Raw genomic sequence first — 15,049 nt, forward strand, 5'->3', positions numbered from 1 at the left:
TCATCATTTCCACCCCCAGTACAATCATGCCGACGCCTAGCGCTCGCCGCAATGCCAACCGTGCTCGGTGCCAGTTCGCTGGTTGTGACAAGTTCGCTCAGACCCGAGGTCTGTGCAAGGCCCACGGTGGCGGCTCTCGCTGCCGTGACCCGCAGTGCAACAAGCTCGCTCAAAGTCGCGGCTTGTGCATTGCTCATGGAGGTGGCCGTCGCTGCCAATTCGACGGCTGCAAGAAGCTGGCCCAGTCCAAGGGCTACTGCATCTCGCACGGTGGTGGCCGCCGCTGCACCATCCCCAACTGCGAGAAGTTCTCGCAGGTCAAGGGCCGCTGCAAGTCTCACTCCAAGCTTCTGACGACCGTCCCGGGCTCGTACGCCGCCTCGCACGGTGTCGTGACCCCGCCCAGCTCGACCGGAAAGTCGGCTATCTCCCCCGCCAGCACCAAGCTTTCGATCGACTTCCTCGTGAACCCGCTGTCTCGCAGCTCGTCCATTGGCGACAAGGTACCAATTCAGCATCAGATGCCGGTTCCTGCCCTGCGCCCCATCTCGCAGCTTGCCAACCCGTTCACGTCCGCGGGCATGGGCTGCAATCCGCGCTTCGACACACATGTGCTGGGCAACCAGCGATCGTTGCTGTCTTTCCTCGAGCCCAACGGAGCCGTTCCGTCGTACCCCGCACCACAGCAGCAGTACGCTGCGGTGCCGGGCCACTACCAGGCACCCGTGCTGCCGTCGCTTGCGCTGTACCGCTAAGTGGCAGAGCCTGGTTGTCGAGTGTCATTGTGAGTAGTTGAGGGTATGCATTTCGATAGAGTTTGGTGCTACGCCACATCGCGGCAGTAGAGTTGGCGCCTCATATTTAACCCTTAAGTGTACACTACTTTTTCAAAACACCAAATCTACTTTTAGTAGTATTGTCAGCATCAATACAATAGCTATCGGTAGAAACTTGTAGGGCTCTCCAGTTTGCATTGGCGTCTTCTTGCTGCGAGGCATTAAGCAAGGTGTTGAAGTCATCAGAATTTCGTTACTCGCGCACACGCAGTCCAAGCACCAATGGAAGCACCGAGGAATATCTTTCCTGCAAGGGAGCACGTACGGTTTTGTATCTTGTAGCCCCTGGTTGCAGCCACAGAGAGTGCTTCAAAGCTTCTCAGTCCACGGCTGGCTCTGCAGTGCGGGAAGTCCTTCATCTGGATGTTATTATACAGGGTACTTATACAGGACAGAAAACACCTTTGTTTTGCAACACACAATAATCAAGACCCCAACTCGTCCGAACTTCGGACAGCTTCGGACTCCGAAGCTGGCAAGCCACGCTTCCCATCCTGCAATGGTGCCCAAGTTCACCTGCCGCCCATCGCCGAACCCGCTCGACACCGTTGTCAGCTTGCTGCATGGGAGTCGCCATCGAGTCGATTAACTGCGACGAGCGCGCTCGCGATCCTGAGCTGGGGTGCATGCGCAAATGGTTGGGCACCTTGGGCATCCGCTGATGCATTTCTGCATTTTTAAATTAAAAGTTATATGTACCTGGCAAGCAACACTACACATGTACATGTACTGCATTTGAAGGCTCGGGCATCGATTGCCAGGTAATTCCATGATGATGCGTGCGAGCGTAATCGCAAGCTGTCGCTGTCGGGCTGTTGGACGCTCATCAGTCCGGCGGGTCGCGAAGTTGTAGGAGCAGCACCGATGCTGCATCGGCGTCATCTACGTACAGACCAGGAGCCCCGGACACGAGCCAAGACGGATTTGGCCGCTCATCGGCGCGCCGTACAGCCTACATCTCTCTGCATTCATGCGATTGCAGTACAGAACCGCAGGTGGCGACGAGCGAGCGGAACCCGAATTCAGGATGCCAATCATTATTTTCACCCACACAGGCTCGGTGGGGTGTGGTGATTCACAAGTGAAGATACTGACTGTAGTGGGCAATGCAGTGTTGGTCGATGGCCAGAAAATTGCTAACACGACAATATGCACGATATGAATATGCCGTCCTGGCAAAAATACTGTTCCGGACACTTTACTCGCCAAAGCGCGAGCATACCGCAGGATCTACCAAGCCGGACCAGGGTTGATCGCAAGGAGAAGGTATATGCCCGCTGTTGAGCCCCACGGCGAGGGGAAACTCGACGGAGGGTGTTATTCTGCAGTTTCTTTGCCAGGGCAATTTTTCGTGCCATGTGACGGATTCATGTAACTATACATGATTCGTCAATTCCTTCATACGTAAATTGTCAATTGGTACATTTGGTGGTACACGTCAATTGATAATTTGACCAATGATAGTTGAGAAGAAGTTTTTGTCAATAGTTTAGCGGACGTAGCTACAACAGGTTAGTGCAGCAACTTGCTAGCGACAGTTAAAACTTAATGTCACTCTTCAATTTTCCATCGTGAGCGCTAGTACCATTACATGCCATTCTTCAGGCGCGGAAGTATCTACCACTCCGATCCACAACAGTTGTCGCCAAACAATTCAGCACCGGTAGAGCTAAGGCATCCTTTTAACTGTGCTAACCTCATTTCATTCGTAAGTAGTCTAAAGTGCATCGATTTGTGCCAGCATCCGTTTCATATGTCTGCTCAGATAACGGTAGCCCCATTATCCGACGTTTTCGACGCTTCCTCGAATCTACATGTTTGTGCAATGCACATTGTGCATTGTACATCTCGGTGGCCTGAGTTCTTACTCAGTATTGTAACTTCACGAAAAGTGACCAATGAGACGTGCTCGGGGAAACTGCGAATGGATCGATGTTGCAGGAACTGCAGTTCCGATCATTCGATCACCAAGATACACTGCGATACTCTTTTATATCTCAGTGTACCCGCGTGTTGGTACACCGCGTGAGTGATGGTTTGTACCCATCCATCAGATGGGTACATCCTATCTGAGAACGTGCCGCACTTCGACATTCCCCATCAAGCTGCGAGCCCACCAAGCGCCAGAGAGTCCGCCCATGGCCTCCGCCACCCTCCGCGTCGCCGCAGTGCCGACCCCGCTGGACGCCTCGAGCCCCAGCCACGAGGCTCTCGTCGCCGCAGCCGCGCAGGACTTCCCGGCGCTGTGCCAGATCTGCCTGGACGCGCCGGCCGCGGTCTTCCAGCTGTGCGGCGCGCAGTGCCTGGCCGAGCTCTGCGAGCCGTGCGTGGTGCGCCACCTGACGGCCAGCGTGTACGCGTTCTACCCGGGCGTTCTGCCCAAAGTGCGCTGCCCCGTGTGCCTCTCGCTGCTCAACAGGAACCAGTGGGACAAGTTCGTTCTGCCCGTGGAGCCGCAGCAGGGAGAGCCACAGCCGCAGGAAGAGCCACCGCAGCTCACGGACGACAACAGCCACGTGCTGGACAAGTACGTGATGCTGTGTCGCCAGAGCTGCGGCTTCCAGAGCCCTTGCTGCCACAACGCAGAGTACACGATGCTGCCCGACCGCTACGCCGAGTCGGAGGACGGCGAGGACGAGGACGAGCGGGTAGAACTGCTGCAAGAGCAGGTGGACGCGCTGCCGGAGCTGCGTCGACGCGGCGTGGAGTTCTGCTACCACCGCGAGGAGGTGGCGGACTTCTACGAGTTCGTGGCGACCACGTTCCACGGCCGCGTGGAGGAGCTGCTCTGGAGGCTCCTGCCCAAGATTGTAGACGAGGAGCGACGTGCGGCCTTGCTGCTGCGTCACTTGGGGAAGCACCCGGACACCCGGACGCGCTGCTGCGGAGGAATGGTGTGCTTCAAGTGCAAGACGGCGACGCACCACGCTGGAGACTGCGGCGACTTTATTGAGGACGAGAACGTCGTGGAGTGTCGTGGCTGCGGCGTCACGGTCGTGATGGTGGACGGCTGCGACTCGCTGCGCTGCCTGTGCGGCTACTCGTTCTCGTGGTCCCTAGACGTGGCTCGTCAGCGAGCTCAGCGCAAACGCCTTGCACCGGTGGAAAACGCCGAGTACGACATCTGGCAGCACTGGCACGACGGTTTCGATGCATCCTTGCAGAAGATAGGGGATCTCAAGGCGACGCAGCGCAAGCAACGCTTGGCGCGCCTCGTGCGGGAGCACCGTCAGCTTCTGCGCCGAGTTTTGCTGCCTCGCGTCTACCGCTACCGACTGAGGCAGAAGGAGCCTGAGAGCATCACGGAGGCGGTGGTCAAGTTGAAGTCGATCGCTGAAAACCCGCTGGCACCGGAGTCCCAGATGCTCGCTCGCAGCCAGTCTGTCCCGTGAACAAAGCGGGCACTCGACATTGCAGGCGATTTTTTTTTACGATATCTATACTTTTGCGCGATATTAGGCTATGTGAGCGCTGCCACCATTTCTGGTGACGATATTGCTATCCGTATCCCAGAGGAAGTGGTTAGAAGCAGTTAATAACATCGTGAGAGACGACGATCTGTGTTCTCTATGGCAGGAGGAGCTGTTCTCGTGATGAAGTGCTGGTGTTGAGGTCAGCTGCGCCGAAAAGCGCTCCTCCTTGGACTCTTCCTGGTGCTAAAAACTGGTTCGGTGCTCCTAAACTGGTTCCTTCCCTTACATGTTCATGAACCTGGAAAGTCCTCGAAAAGCCCCGTGATTGGTCGAAAACGCGATCTAAATTCCGCTGATGCTGGGTGAGCACTGGCGTCGCGAGCGTCGGCCGCGCTGGCGGCGCTGGAGCACTCGCTGGCGCGTGTGGCTGCTGTCTGGGCGCCACCGCCGCGCCTCCGTCCTGCTGCTGTCGCTGCTCTCCGTCTTCCTGGCGCTGCGTCTGGTCCAGTGGCTGCTGGACTGGCGGCGCCGCCGCGCGTGGAGCTTCGACGCGCTGCCCGCCGCCCAACTCGACGCCTTCGCCGACCGCCTGTGGCGCGAGACGCAGCGCCTGGACGCGGACACGCCGCGGGGCCTCGTGCTGCCGCTGTACGACGACATCGCGCTGCTGGGCGCGTCGCTGCTGCTGGAGCTGCGCGCGCTGGGCGTGGCGCTGCCCGTGGAGGTCCCGCACTGCGGAGACCTGAGCCCGAGGCTGCAGCAGCAGCAGCGAGACCCGCTCGTGCGGTTCTACGACGTCTGCCAGCTGGCGGTGGACGCGGTGAGCGCGGACGGAGAGCGGCCGCTCTTCTGCGTGGACCTGCAGCACTGCCACCACAAGTTCCGGGGCTTCGACATCAAGGTGCTGGCCGTGGTGTACTCGCGCTTCCAGGAAGTCATGCTGCTGGACGCAGACACGCTCTTCTTCCAGAGCCCCGCGACGCTGTGGAGCACGCAAAAGTACCAGGACACGGGCACGCTCTTCTTCCACGACCGCATCAGCTACGACCGGTCGTACCTGGCGGCCAGGACGCCGGGCGAGGAGGGCGACGTGGACGTGGGCGTGGGCGCGCTGCACCGCTTTCTGCGGGGCTTCGACGTCACGCCGTACAGACGCTTCGGCGTGGTGGAGAGCAGGGAACCGAGGCCGCGACGGATGCTGGGGATGGACTTTGGCTTCCAGCCCAGCGCCTTCTTGCTGGACTCGCACGTCTGGAGCTTGCGCAGCGGCCACCAGATGGACTCGTCGCTCGTGTTGTGGAACAAGGCGAGGCAGACGAGAGCTACGGCCATTTTGGCGTCGTTCGTCTCGCTAAATGGACTGCCGGCGCCCCCGTCGTACGGGGATAAAGAGTTGTGGTGGCTGGCGTGCGAACTGGGCGAGACGGCGTACTCCTTCTCGGACTTCGCGGTTGGTACGGTGGGATGGGAGTTACTGAGTGCTGGTCGCCGAAATGACGGCGTGCTGTGCGGTGACGCGTTGCAGCATTACCCCGTGCAAATGAACCCTGCCAAGGGCCCGGGAGAAGACGTCGAGCCGCTGTACATGAACAGCGACAACATTTTAGAGTGGGGTCAGGGCTCTCGCCGTCTGTACCGCACGGCTGCCCGACCCGCGGAGCTGTACCCCGGCTCCTTCACGGAGCGTAAACTGCTGCAGACTTGCCCGTTTGACGTAACGACGATGGAGCTCGCACCATTGGAGGCAATGCTACTAACGCAGCGGAAGGAGTTCTACGATGTGGTGGCGGGCTGGATAGGCGAGTACCCGGGCACGTGGTGGAACCCCTTTGCTTAGAATGAGCGGACTCGTGCATTGTTGACCATGGCAAGCAGTGCTGCTTTGATTAGCGCCGTCGCGCCAAGCATTTTTTTCATGATTGCGAGCTGCTCGTCGTCGGTCGACAGCGCATATCCTGGGATCTCCAAGTGAGTTGTGGTTTGGAAGCTTTTGGTCGCCTACGCCGACGGAAAACTCGACCTTATCGTCATTATCACGCGGGTGTGGGTGGAGGTTGGCGACAGATACGCCGTGTGTTTCGTGGTATTTTTTCGGTTCAATCGCCCGAAGGGTAATAGAGCGACATCAGGTGGTGTTGGAGCGGCAGTCATAGCATATTTGCGGTGGAGGGAGCTTGCAATCATCCTGAGCTGCGGCGCATCAGTTGCAGCAGACGTTGAGGCCTTTGGCACCATTTGAACGGCTCCAACAGGAACCTTTCGCTACTGAGACAGTATTTGCAGGAAGCAGGAGCTGGTCAACTTGTACTGTAGCAGCCTGGTCGGTGCTGGCGGTACATTACAGAAAAAGATTCGATTGCCGTGTTGGCTTGAATCCTGCGTACAGAAACCGCACGGACGTCACGTTGTAAGTGAACACGCACACTGAAAAAGTGCAACATGATGCTGGCTCTGGCTCAGTTGGGAGACGAGCTGAGCTGGGGCTGGTGTAGCGATCACAAGTCTCCGTTCATCCCTGAACACCCGCCATCAAAAGGAAGTGGTGATAACCTGCTTGTGTAGAGGGCAATACAGTACATACTGAAGTGCTGCAGAGGACGCTGAAAACCGTACCGTATTCATCCCGCGTAGATTCACTCGCTGCAGGCAGTAATGGCGCAATTGACGTCGCTGACTCGTCCGCCACTCGAAAGATTCGTCATGTACTGGATGAACCGATCGGAGCTGGGCGAGTTCGAGGATACTCACGTATAAGCGGTAATGGCGGTGGTGCCGTTGAACGCGAATAGCAAACAGAGATGGTATCTCGAGATGATAGTTTGAGCCTACTGCCTAGCAGCAGACTCAAGCCTGCCACAGATCGCGGTCGTTGGTGCCGATACCAGGCATCCATGAAGAAGCTGTGCTTTGGACAAGCCGGACTGCACGTGTGGTTTGCAGGAAGGCACGCAAATCGCGTGATATGTACATGTTGCCCTAGACTATAGGCTACCACTGGAAGTACCAGTACTGTTGAGATCCCAATCCAACAGTTTCGGTCATAATCAGGTTTGAGCAGGGCGAGGCCTCGGCCGCTCTCAGCATGAGATAGGGAGCGTGAGCTGAAGGCCACAAGTGTGTTCATTCTACAATTTGCCGGTCCCAGTACAACCAAGCTTCAGTTGCCGACTAAGAGGAATCACCAACCAACCATGAACAAGTATCTCGTCCGAGGCCTCGGCTTCTTCAACGATGCCTACGACCTCTTCGTCATGAACATCATCAACGTCGTGCTCACCGAGCAGTATGGCAAGCACGTGTACACGTCGTACGTGAAATCGTGGGTGTCCGCCGCCGCTATCATCGGTGCTGTCATCGGCCAGCTGCTGTTCGGCTTCCTGGGCGACGTTTTCGGTCGTCGAGTGAACATGATCGCGACGTGTGTGCTCCTGATCGTCGGCAGCATTCTGTGTACCGTGGCGTACGGCGGCAGTGGTAGCTCGACGCTGTGGTTTTTAGTGGTGGCCCGTATCATTTTGGGAATCGGTATTGGTGGGGAGTACCCGCTTGCTGCGTCGTCGTCTGCTGAAGACTCGACGACGTCGGCGGAGCGTAACACGCGCGTGGCCACCACCTTCTCGCTGCAGGGTGTGGGCCAAGTGGTGGCTGCTATTCTCGGTAACCTGCTTGTGGAGGCCTTGGCCGATGGCAAGCCGGGCGAGAACAGCGACTCTCGTCTGGAGACGGTGTGGCGTCTGCTTTTCGCCATCGGTTGCATCCCCGCCGCGGTGATCTGCTACTACCGTATCACCGCTGAGGAGACCGAAGCTTACAAAGCGATGCAGGAGCGTTCGGCGGCTGTGACTCGCGTTGGTGCTGAGAAGAAGGCTCGCCTGTCGTTTATTCTTCGTCACTACTGGGTCAATCTGCTCGGCACGGCTGGCACGTGGTTCCTCTTCGACATCATCTATTACGCACAGAACCTGTTTTCGGCCAGTATCCTGTCGGTGATCGGCGTGAAGAACTCGTCTCTCCAGCAGGTGACGACTATGAATGCTTTTGTGGCGTTGCTGGCGCTTCCTGGTTACTATGTGGCCATCTACTTCATCAACCGTCTGGGCCGCAAGAAGATGGCGCTGCAGGGTTTCTTCTTCATGGGCGTCCTCTGTTTGATCCTCGCTATCTTCTGGGACGACCTGCAGGACCAGACCGTGCTGTTCATCGTGTTGTACGGCCTGACACTGTTCTTCGCCAACTTCGGTCCCAACACGGCCACGTTCGTGCTGCCGACCGAGATGTACCCGACCCCGATCCGTTCGACCTGCCACGGTATTTCGGCTGCGTGCGGCAAGGGCGGAGCTGCTATCGGTTCGTTCGGTTTCTCGATATGGGTGTCGCATGAGAGTTTCGGCTACGACGGTGCTTTCTACACGTTCTGCATCATTGCGTTCGTGTCGATTCCGTTGACGTGGTTCTGCGTGTTCGACAACAACGTTCCGATTGAGGAGATGGATGCTGAGTTCTACCGCAAGCTCCACGGCGAGGACGCGTTCACTCGCGACTCGTTCGCTTCGAAGGGAGCCGAGATGGACAAGGAGATTGGCTACAAGGTCAACTCGACGCCAGGCCAGTAGAAGACGCTGTCTGCCGCCTTTAGGGATTCGTAAGTTTGATATCAAATCCAGTTTTTGACCACTAAACTTTTGTGACTCACAAATCGTGAGTGAATATTGGTGGCAAGTGTTGCGTTGCGGTGCACTTCTTGCAATGCATGGTAAAGGGCAACCTTTCATTGACGACGACAACGTACGTGCACTATAACATACAACTGCACACTACATGTATTGCAATTGCAGTGGAGGCCGAGGAGGTCGTGGAGGAAGAGTCTCTAGCGGTTTGCTCTACGGCGGTAGAGCAAGGTAGCATCGCCCGCCAGAGTAGCTTGCCGGAGCCAGGAATCAGCCGGCGGGTCCGTACCTCGACAGCTTCGTTGCCTGACGTGACTCTGGCGAGATGCCTGTAGCCTGCAGTGTAGGTGATGGCCGAGATCCGAGCGTCCGAAGTTGCCTTTGACGGGCATTGCCGGCGGTGTCGCCGAATCTTAGATTCGATTGGAGATGCGCCGGTCAGTCATAGAAAGGGAGGCGGCTAGATTGGGGGCACGCGGCGTATTTTGGGCTGGTCTCAGCTGAGGCAGGCACAACGCGCTGCTGTTGGCGGCACGCCGGCTGCGCGTTAATCTTTTAGTATGTCTAGCCATTATATGTATTCCCCTGCGGTGTTTTAAGGCCTTACAGCATATGCATACAGCGTGGAAGGTGGTGGTGCAGCACGACGATGTGTGGCTTGCGCGCAAGCAGCGGAGACGACATAGAGCACTGGTCTCAGGCCCGACGCAATGAGACGAGCGCCTAGTATCAGCGCAAGATTCGAGCCGCAGACAATTCGCATCTACTGCGATGTGCGTGATAACTGTATCTCAGAACGCCACGAAGAGCGTAGCCGCTGGAGGTTGAGCGTTGCCCAAGACGCGTTCCGAAAACTCTCGTGTACGTAGCAACTTGCACTGCGAACCGTCTCAAGTGCAGTGTTCTTTATTGGTGCCTTAGCACCAATAAAGAACCCAATCAATGCTCTGCATACTGTAGTCTGCGCCTTCAGACACTGAAAACCGGACAAGCGCTGCCGCCATCTCCGACCGCCAATTTTCAATGCCCGGTCGGCAGTCAAGTCGCTGCTGCGTGACGCCGCAGACAGATCCTGCCGTGGATCCAGTTTGCAGCCGCGCTGCGGACGAAGTGGACATGAACATCCGGCTCGGTCTCCGTTCATCCCGGTCATTTTATTTCGGGTCGAAACCCAAACTAAAAAGTGCACCTCCACTCCTGAGGCAGGTCACGCGCGACTGACAAGTTTTTTTGGTCGAAGTTCGACCTGCACCTCGGATCGGAGACGTCGAGCTCCGTTCATTCCGCTTTTTGCCGGCTCCAGCCCACCCGACCAACGTCCTCGCAAGTCAACTCAAGCCAAGCCAGCTAACCAGCCATGAACAAGTATCTCGTCCGAGGCCTCGGCTTCTTCAACGATGCCTACGACCTCTTCGTCATGAACATCATCAACGTCGTGCTCACCGAGCAGTACGGCAAGCACGTGTACACGTCGTACGTGAAATCGTGGGTGTCCGCCGCCGCTATCATCGGTGCTGTCATCGGCCAGCTGCTGTTCGGCTTCCTGGGCGACGTTTTCGGTCGTCGAGTGAACATGATCGCGACGTGTGTGCTCCTGATCGTCGGCAGCATTCTGTGTACCGTGGCGTACGGCGGCAGCGGCAGTGCGACGTTGTGGTTCCTTGTTGGAGCTCGCATCATTTTGGGAATCGGTATTGGTGGGGAGTACCCGCTCGCCGCTTCGTCGTCTGCTGAAGACTCGACGACGTCGGCGGAGCGTAACACGCGCGTGGCCACCACCTTTTCGCTGCAGGGAGTGGGCCAGGTGGTGGCCGCTTTGCTGGGAAACCTCTTGGTGGAAGCTCTCGCAGACGGGGACTCTGGTAACAACAGCGACTCTCGTCTGGAGACGGTGTGGCGTCTGCTGTTCGCCATCGGTTGCATCCCCGCCGCGGTGATCTGCTACTACCGTATCACCGCTGAAGAGACCGAAGCCTTCAAGGCCATCCAGGAACGCTCTAACGGTGTCACCCGCGTCGGCGCCGAGAAGAAGGCCCGTCTTTCGTTTATTCTTCGTCACTACTGGGTCAATCTGCTCGGCACGGCCGGCACGTGGTTCCTCTTCGACATCATTTACTACGCGCAGAACCTGTTCTCCGCCAGTATTTTGTCGGTGATTGGCGTCAAGAACTCGTCGCTGCAACAGGTAACGACCATGAACGCGTTTGTTGCTCTCCTCGCTCTGCCCGGCTACTACGTGGCCATCTACTTCATCAACCGCCTCGGTCGCAAGAAGATGGCTCTGCAGGGTTTCTTCTTCATGGGTGTGCTTTGCCTCATCCTGGCTATCTTCTGGGACGACCTACAGGACCAGAAGATTCTGTTCATCATCCTGTACGGCCTGACGCTCTTCTTCGCCAACTTCGGTCCCAACACGGCCACATTCGTGCTGCCGACCGAGATGTACCCGACCCCGATCCGTTCGACCTGCCACGGTATTTCGGCTGCTTGTGGCAAGGCTGGTGCTGCCATCGGCTCGTTCGGTTTCTCGATTTGGGTGTCGAACAAGAGCTTCGGCTACGACGCTGCTTTCTACACGTTCTGCGCCATTGCTTTCGTGTCGATCCCGTTGACGTGGTTCTGCGTGTTCGACAACAACGTTCCGATTGAAGAGATGGATGCTGAGTTCTACCGCAAACTCCACGGTGAGGACGAATTCACGCGTGACTCGTTTGCGTCGAAGGGTGCTGAGCCTGACAAGGAAATCGGCTACAAGTCCGTCTCGACGCCGAGTGTGTCGTCCTAAGACGTCAGCAACTAGTGTTTGTACTTGCTCTAGTATTTTAGTCGTAAGCCGTAGATCACTTTACAATGAACGAGTAGTGTCTTGTTCGCTCTCAAAATGCGTTCTTAGTTTCGTCTACGAGGTATAATATCTATCGGTCAAAATACATCTTTCGCTCGGAAATTCTACATCGCATACGTTGTTCAGTCAGTACAGTTTCACGACAGCTGCACTTTTGCTGGCTACATGTATGCTGTGGCTATGCTTTGCCGCCACCGGAGCTTGGATGTTGACTCCTCCAACAGGCAAGGGCAGCTTGATGCCGGCATCATCTCAAATCGCATTTGATAGAACCCAAATTAAGCTCTTACTTTAATCCATACATCCACAGGACTGTCATGACGGTCCCTGCTCAGGCTGCAGGATGGCGCGATCTGCCAGCCTGCCAGCCAATGCGTATCGGATCCATCAAGTTCATTCTGCTTTTTGCCAGCTCCAGCGCAGCCAACCGAGTCTCCAAACATCGACATTTCAAGTCAACTCACGCGAGCATGAACAAGTATCTCGTCCGAGGCCTCGGCTTCTTCAACGATGCCTACGACCTCTTCGTCATGAACATCGTCAACGTCGTGCTCACCGAGCAATATACCAAGCATGTGTACACGTCGTACGTGAAATCGTGGGTGTCCGCCGCCGCTATCATCGGTGCTGTCATCGGCCAACTGCTGTTCGGCTTCCTGGGCGACGTTTTCGGTCGTCGAGTGAACATGATCGCGACGTGTGTGCTCCTGATCGTCGGCAGCATTCTGTGTACCGTGGCGTACGGCGGCAGCGGCAGTGCGACGTTGTGGTTCCTTGTTGGAGCTCGCATCATTTTGGGAATCGGTATTGGTGGGGAGTACCCGCTTGCTGCGTCGTCGTCTGCTGAAGACTCGACGACGTCGGCGGAGCGTAACACGCGCGTGGCCACCACCTTCTCGCTGCAGGGTGTGGGCCAAGTGGTGGCTGCTATTCTCGGTAACCTGCTTGTGGAGGCCTTGGCCGATGGCAAGCCGGGCGAGAACAGCGACTCTCGTCTGGAGACGGTGTGGCGTCTGCTTTTCGCCATCGGTTGCATCCCCGCCGCGGTGATCTGCTACTACCGTATCACTGCTGAGGAGACCGAAGCTTACAAGGCGATGCAGGAGCGTTCGGCGGCTGTGACTCGCGTTGGTGCTGAGAAGAAGGCTCGCCTGTCATTTATTCTTCGTCACTACTGGGTCAATCTGCTCGGCACGGCTGGCACGTGGTTCCTCTTTGACATCATCTATTACGCACAGAACCTGTTTTCGGCCAGTATCCTGTCGGTGATCGGTGTGAAGAACTCGTCTCTCCAGCAGGTGACGACTATGAATGCTTTTGTGGCGTTGCTGGCGCTTCCTGGTTACTATGTGGCCATCTACTTCATCAACCGCCTCGGCCGCAAGAAGATGGCGCTGCAGGGTTTCTTCTTCATGGGCGTCCTCTGTTTGATCCTGGCTATCTTCTGGGACGACCTGCAGGACCAGACCGTGCTGTTCATCGTGTTGTACGGTCTGACACTGTTCTTCGCCAACTTCGGTCCCAACACGGCCACGTTCGTGCTGCCGACCGAGATGTACCCGACCCCGATCCGTTCGACCTGCCACGGTATTTCGGCTGCGGCTGGTAAGGGCGGAGCTGCTATCGGTTCGTTCGGTTTCTCGATCTGGGTCGAAAACGAAAGCTTTGGTTATGATGGTGCTTTCTACACTTTCTGCGCCATTGCTTTCGTGTCGATCCCGTTGACGTGGTTCTGCGTGTTCGACAACAACGTTCCGATTGAGGAGATGGATGCTGAGTTCTACCGCAAGCTCCACGGCGAGGATGCGTTCACTCGCGACTCGTTTGCGTCGAAGGGAGCTGAGGCGGACAAGGAGATTGGCTACAGGTCTGCTTCGACTCCTGGTGGAATGTCGTGAGGTATTTGATTATACCTGCCCTATCAAGAGGTACCATGAAGTGTTTTTATTTGATTTACGATTTAAAGCGTAGATTTCTGCCTGTGTTCTGGAAGGTTGCTTTAGAGTGTAACTTTATCAAATCACTCAGACTTTTATTGCCAATTGCCCATCGCGCCACCACAATTATTAATACTGTTATAACGAATTGATCAATGCAATTGTATGAATGATTGATTTACGAATTCGCGAAACCACCAATATAATTCTTACGGCTGTTAATAAATGAGTATATACTTAATAAATACAATCATTTAAAAATATGCACATAAATTACTGTGCTATTCCAAAAAACATATCATTATTGCTCCAATAAAATTGCTGCCTAGTGCGTCAAAATGGAAGGAAGACCCCCCAACCAAGCCAGGGCCCCTTATGCGTCTCTCCTCTCAATGGTGGAGGCTGCTGGGCTTGCAAACCCTCGATTCGTCGTGGAGCAGTTGGAGGCAGATCACGGTGTCACGACAGTGCCCGAGTTGGTTGAGGTGCTGGAAGACCCGGAGGTGTCGAAAAGCATCAAGTCTCTGTGGCGCTTGCGTCTGAGCAAGTGTGCGGGCATCGTCAGCACCACAAGAGAGAGCAACGCACCTTTGTCACCACCCGCCAGAGGACCCCAAGCACCGCTTGGGGGTGTGAAGGGGAGGGTCCTTTCCCGATGGAAACCGGGCGGAGACGACGGAATCGAGATCGTCGTCATGCAAGGAGACCTCACGGAATGCAAGACGGACGCCATCGTCAACGCAGCCAACAGCGACCTCGTGCATGGCGGTGGGGTGGCTGGAGCCATCTCTCGCAAGGGCGGGCGTGTGGTCCAAGACGAGAGTTCCGCGTGGATAAAGGCGAACGGGAGGCTTGCTGTCGGCTCAGCAATGTTCACTGGTGGAGGGAGACTTCCAGCTCGATATGTTGTCCATACGGTGGGCCCGAGCCTCGGCAATTCATCGCAACCTACCCCGGCTCAGACGGAGCAACTTGGAAGTGCTGTACAGTCGGCTCTACTTGTTGGCGGTCGACTGGGCATCTCGTCTATCGCGCTTCCAGGCATTTCGACTGGAATCTTTGGGTACCCACTTGATCGAGCAGCTCGAGACATCCTTCGTGAGTGCGTGCGGTTTTGTCGCGAACAAACCACCTCAACGATTCGTTATATTGTGCTCATGGATGTTGAGGCCAAGATCGTGAACAGCTTCAATACCGCACTCGAAAACGCAGAACGGAGTGAGGGGGAATGCACTCGTCCAAGTGAACCGACTTGGCAAAGCTACAGCGATTCAGGCGATGTCGCTCAGTCCGAGTTAACCGATGATAGAAGTGTTCGCGATGGGCGACGTCGAAACAATTCGTCAAGATC

The 15,049-nt window shown here is 56.3% G+C and overlaps 6 protein-coding genes across 7 annotated transcripts; all 6 read left to right on the forward strand.

Annotated features, from left to right (window-relative positions):
* Window positions 1–26: 26 nt before the first annotated feature.
* IUM83_02870 (WRKY transcription factor 19) lies at window positions 27–755 on the forward strand (the record flags this gene model as incomplete). The annotated part of the gene is made up of 1 exon (XM_067926824.1): window positions 27–755. The coding sequence occupies one exon, from the start codon at window positions 27–29 to the stop codon at window positions 753–755; it is 729 nt and encodes a 242-aa protein (XP_067784377.1).
* A 2,219-nt stretch (window positions 756–2,974) lies between these two features.
* On the forward strand, window positions 2,975–4,228 carry IUM83_02871 (the record flags this gene model as incomplete). Of its 2 annotated transcripts, none has more annotated exons than XM_067926825.1 (1): window positions 2,975–4,228. In XM_067926825.1, one exon carries the CDS (start codon window positions 2,975–2,977, stop codon window positions 4,226–4,228), a length of 1,254 nt encoding a protein of 417 aa, XP_067784286.1. The 2 variants fall into 2 exon arrangements, with proteins under 2 accessions (XP_067784286.1, XP_067784285.1); XM_067926826.1 differs by having other exon boundaries at window positions 3,515–4,228.
* A 376-nt stretch (window positions 4,229–4,604) lies between these two features.
* Window positions 4,605–6,086, forward strand: IUM83_02872 (FAD-dependent oxidoreductase domain-containing protein 1; the record flags this gene model as incomplete). Its single annotated transcript, XM_067926827.1, has 1 exon — window positions 4,605–6,086. The coding sequence occupies one exon, from the start codon at window positions 4,605–4,607 to the stop codon at window positions 6,084–6,086; it is 1,482 nt and encodes a 493-aa protein (XP_067784378.1).
* A 1,354-nt stretch (window positions 6,087–7,440) lies between these two features.
* Window positions 7,441–8,862, forward strand: IUM83_02873 (putative inorganic phosphate transporter; the record flags this gene model as incomplete). Its single annotated transcript, XM_067926828.1, has 1 exon — window positions 7,441–8,862. One exon carries the CDS (start codon window positions 7,441–7,443, stop codon window positions 8,860–8,862), a length of 1,422 nt encoding a protein of 473 aa, XP_067784043.1.
* A 1,411-nt stretch (window positions 8,863–10,273) lies between these two features.
* IUM83_02874 (putative inorganic phosphate transporter) lies at window positions 10,274–11,701 on the forward strand (the record flags this gene model as incomplete). Its single annotated transcript, XM_067926829.1, has 1 exon — window positions 10,274–11,701. The coding sequence occupies one exon, from the start codon at window positions 10,274–10,276 to the stop codon at window positions 11,699–11,701; it is 1,428 nt and encodes a 475-aa protein (XP_067784289.1).
* Window positions 11,702–12,231: 530 nt separating this feature from the next.
* Window positions 12,232–14,880, forward strand: IUM83_02875 (putative inorganic phosphate transporter; the record flags this gene model as incomplete). Its single annotated transcript, XM_067926830.1, has 4 exons — window positions 12,232–13,538; window positions 13,733–13,754; window positions 14,028–14,800; window positions 14,874–14,880. 4 exons carry the CDS (start codon window positions 12,232–12,234, stop codon window positions 14,878–14,880), a joined length of 2,109 nt encoding a protein of 702 aa, XP_067784288.1.
* Between the last annotated feature and the right edge of the window lie 169 nt (window positions 14,881–15,049).

This window comes from Phytophthora cinnamomi (assembly GCF_018691715.1).
Source record: "Phytophthora cinnamomi strain GKB4 chromosome Unknown Contig92, whole genome shotgun sequence".
Lineage (NCBI taxonomy): Eukaryota > Oomycota > Peronosporomycetes > Peronosporales > Peronosporaceae > Phytophthora > Phytophthora cinnamomi.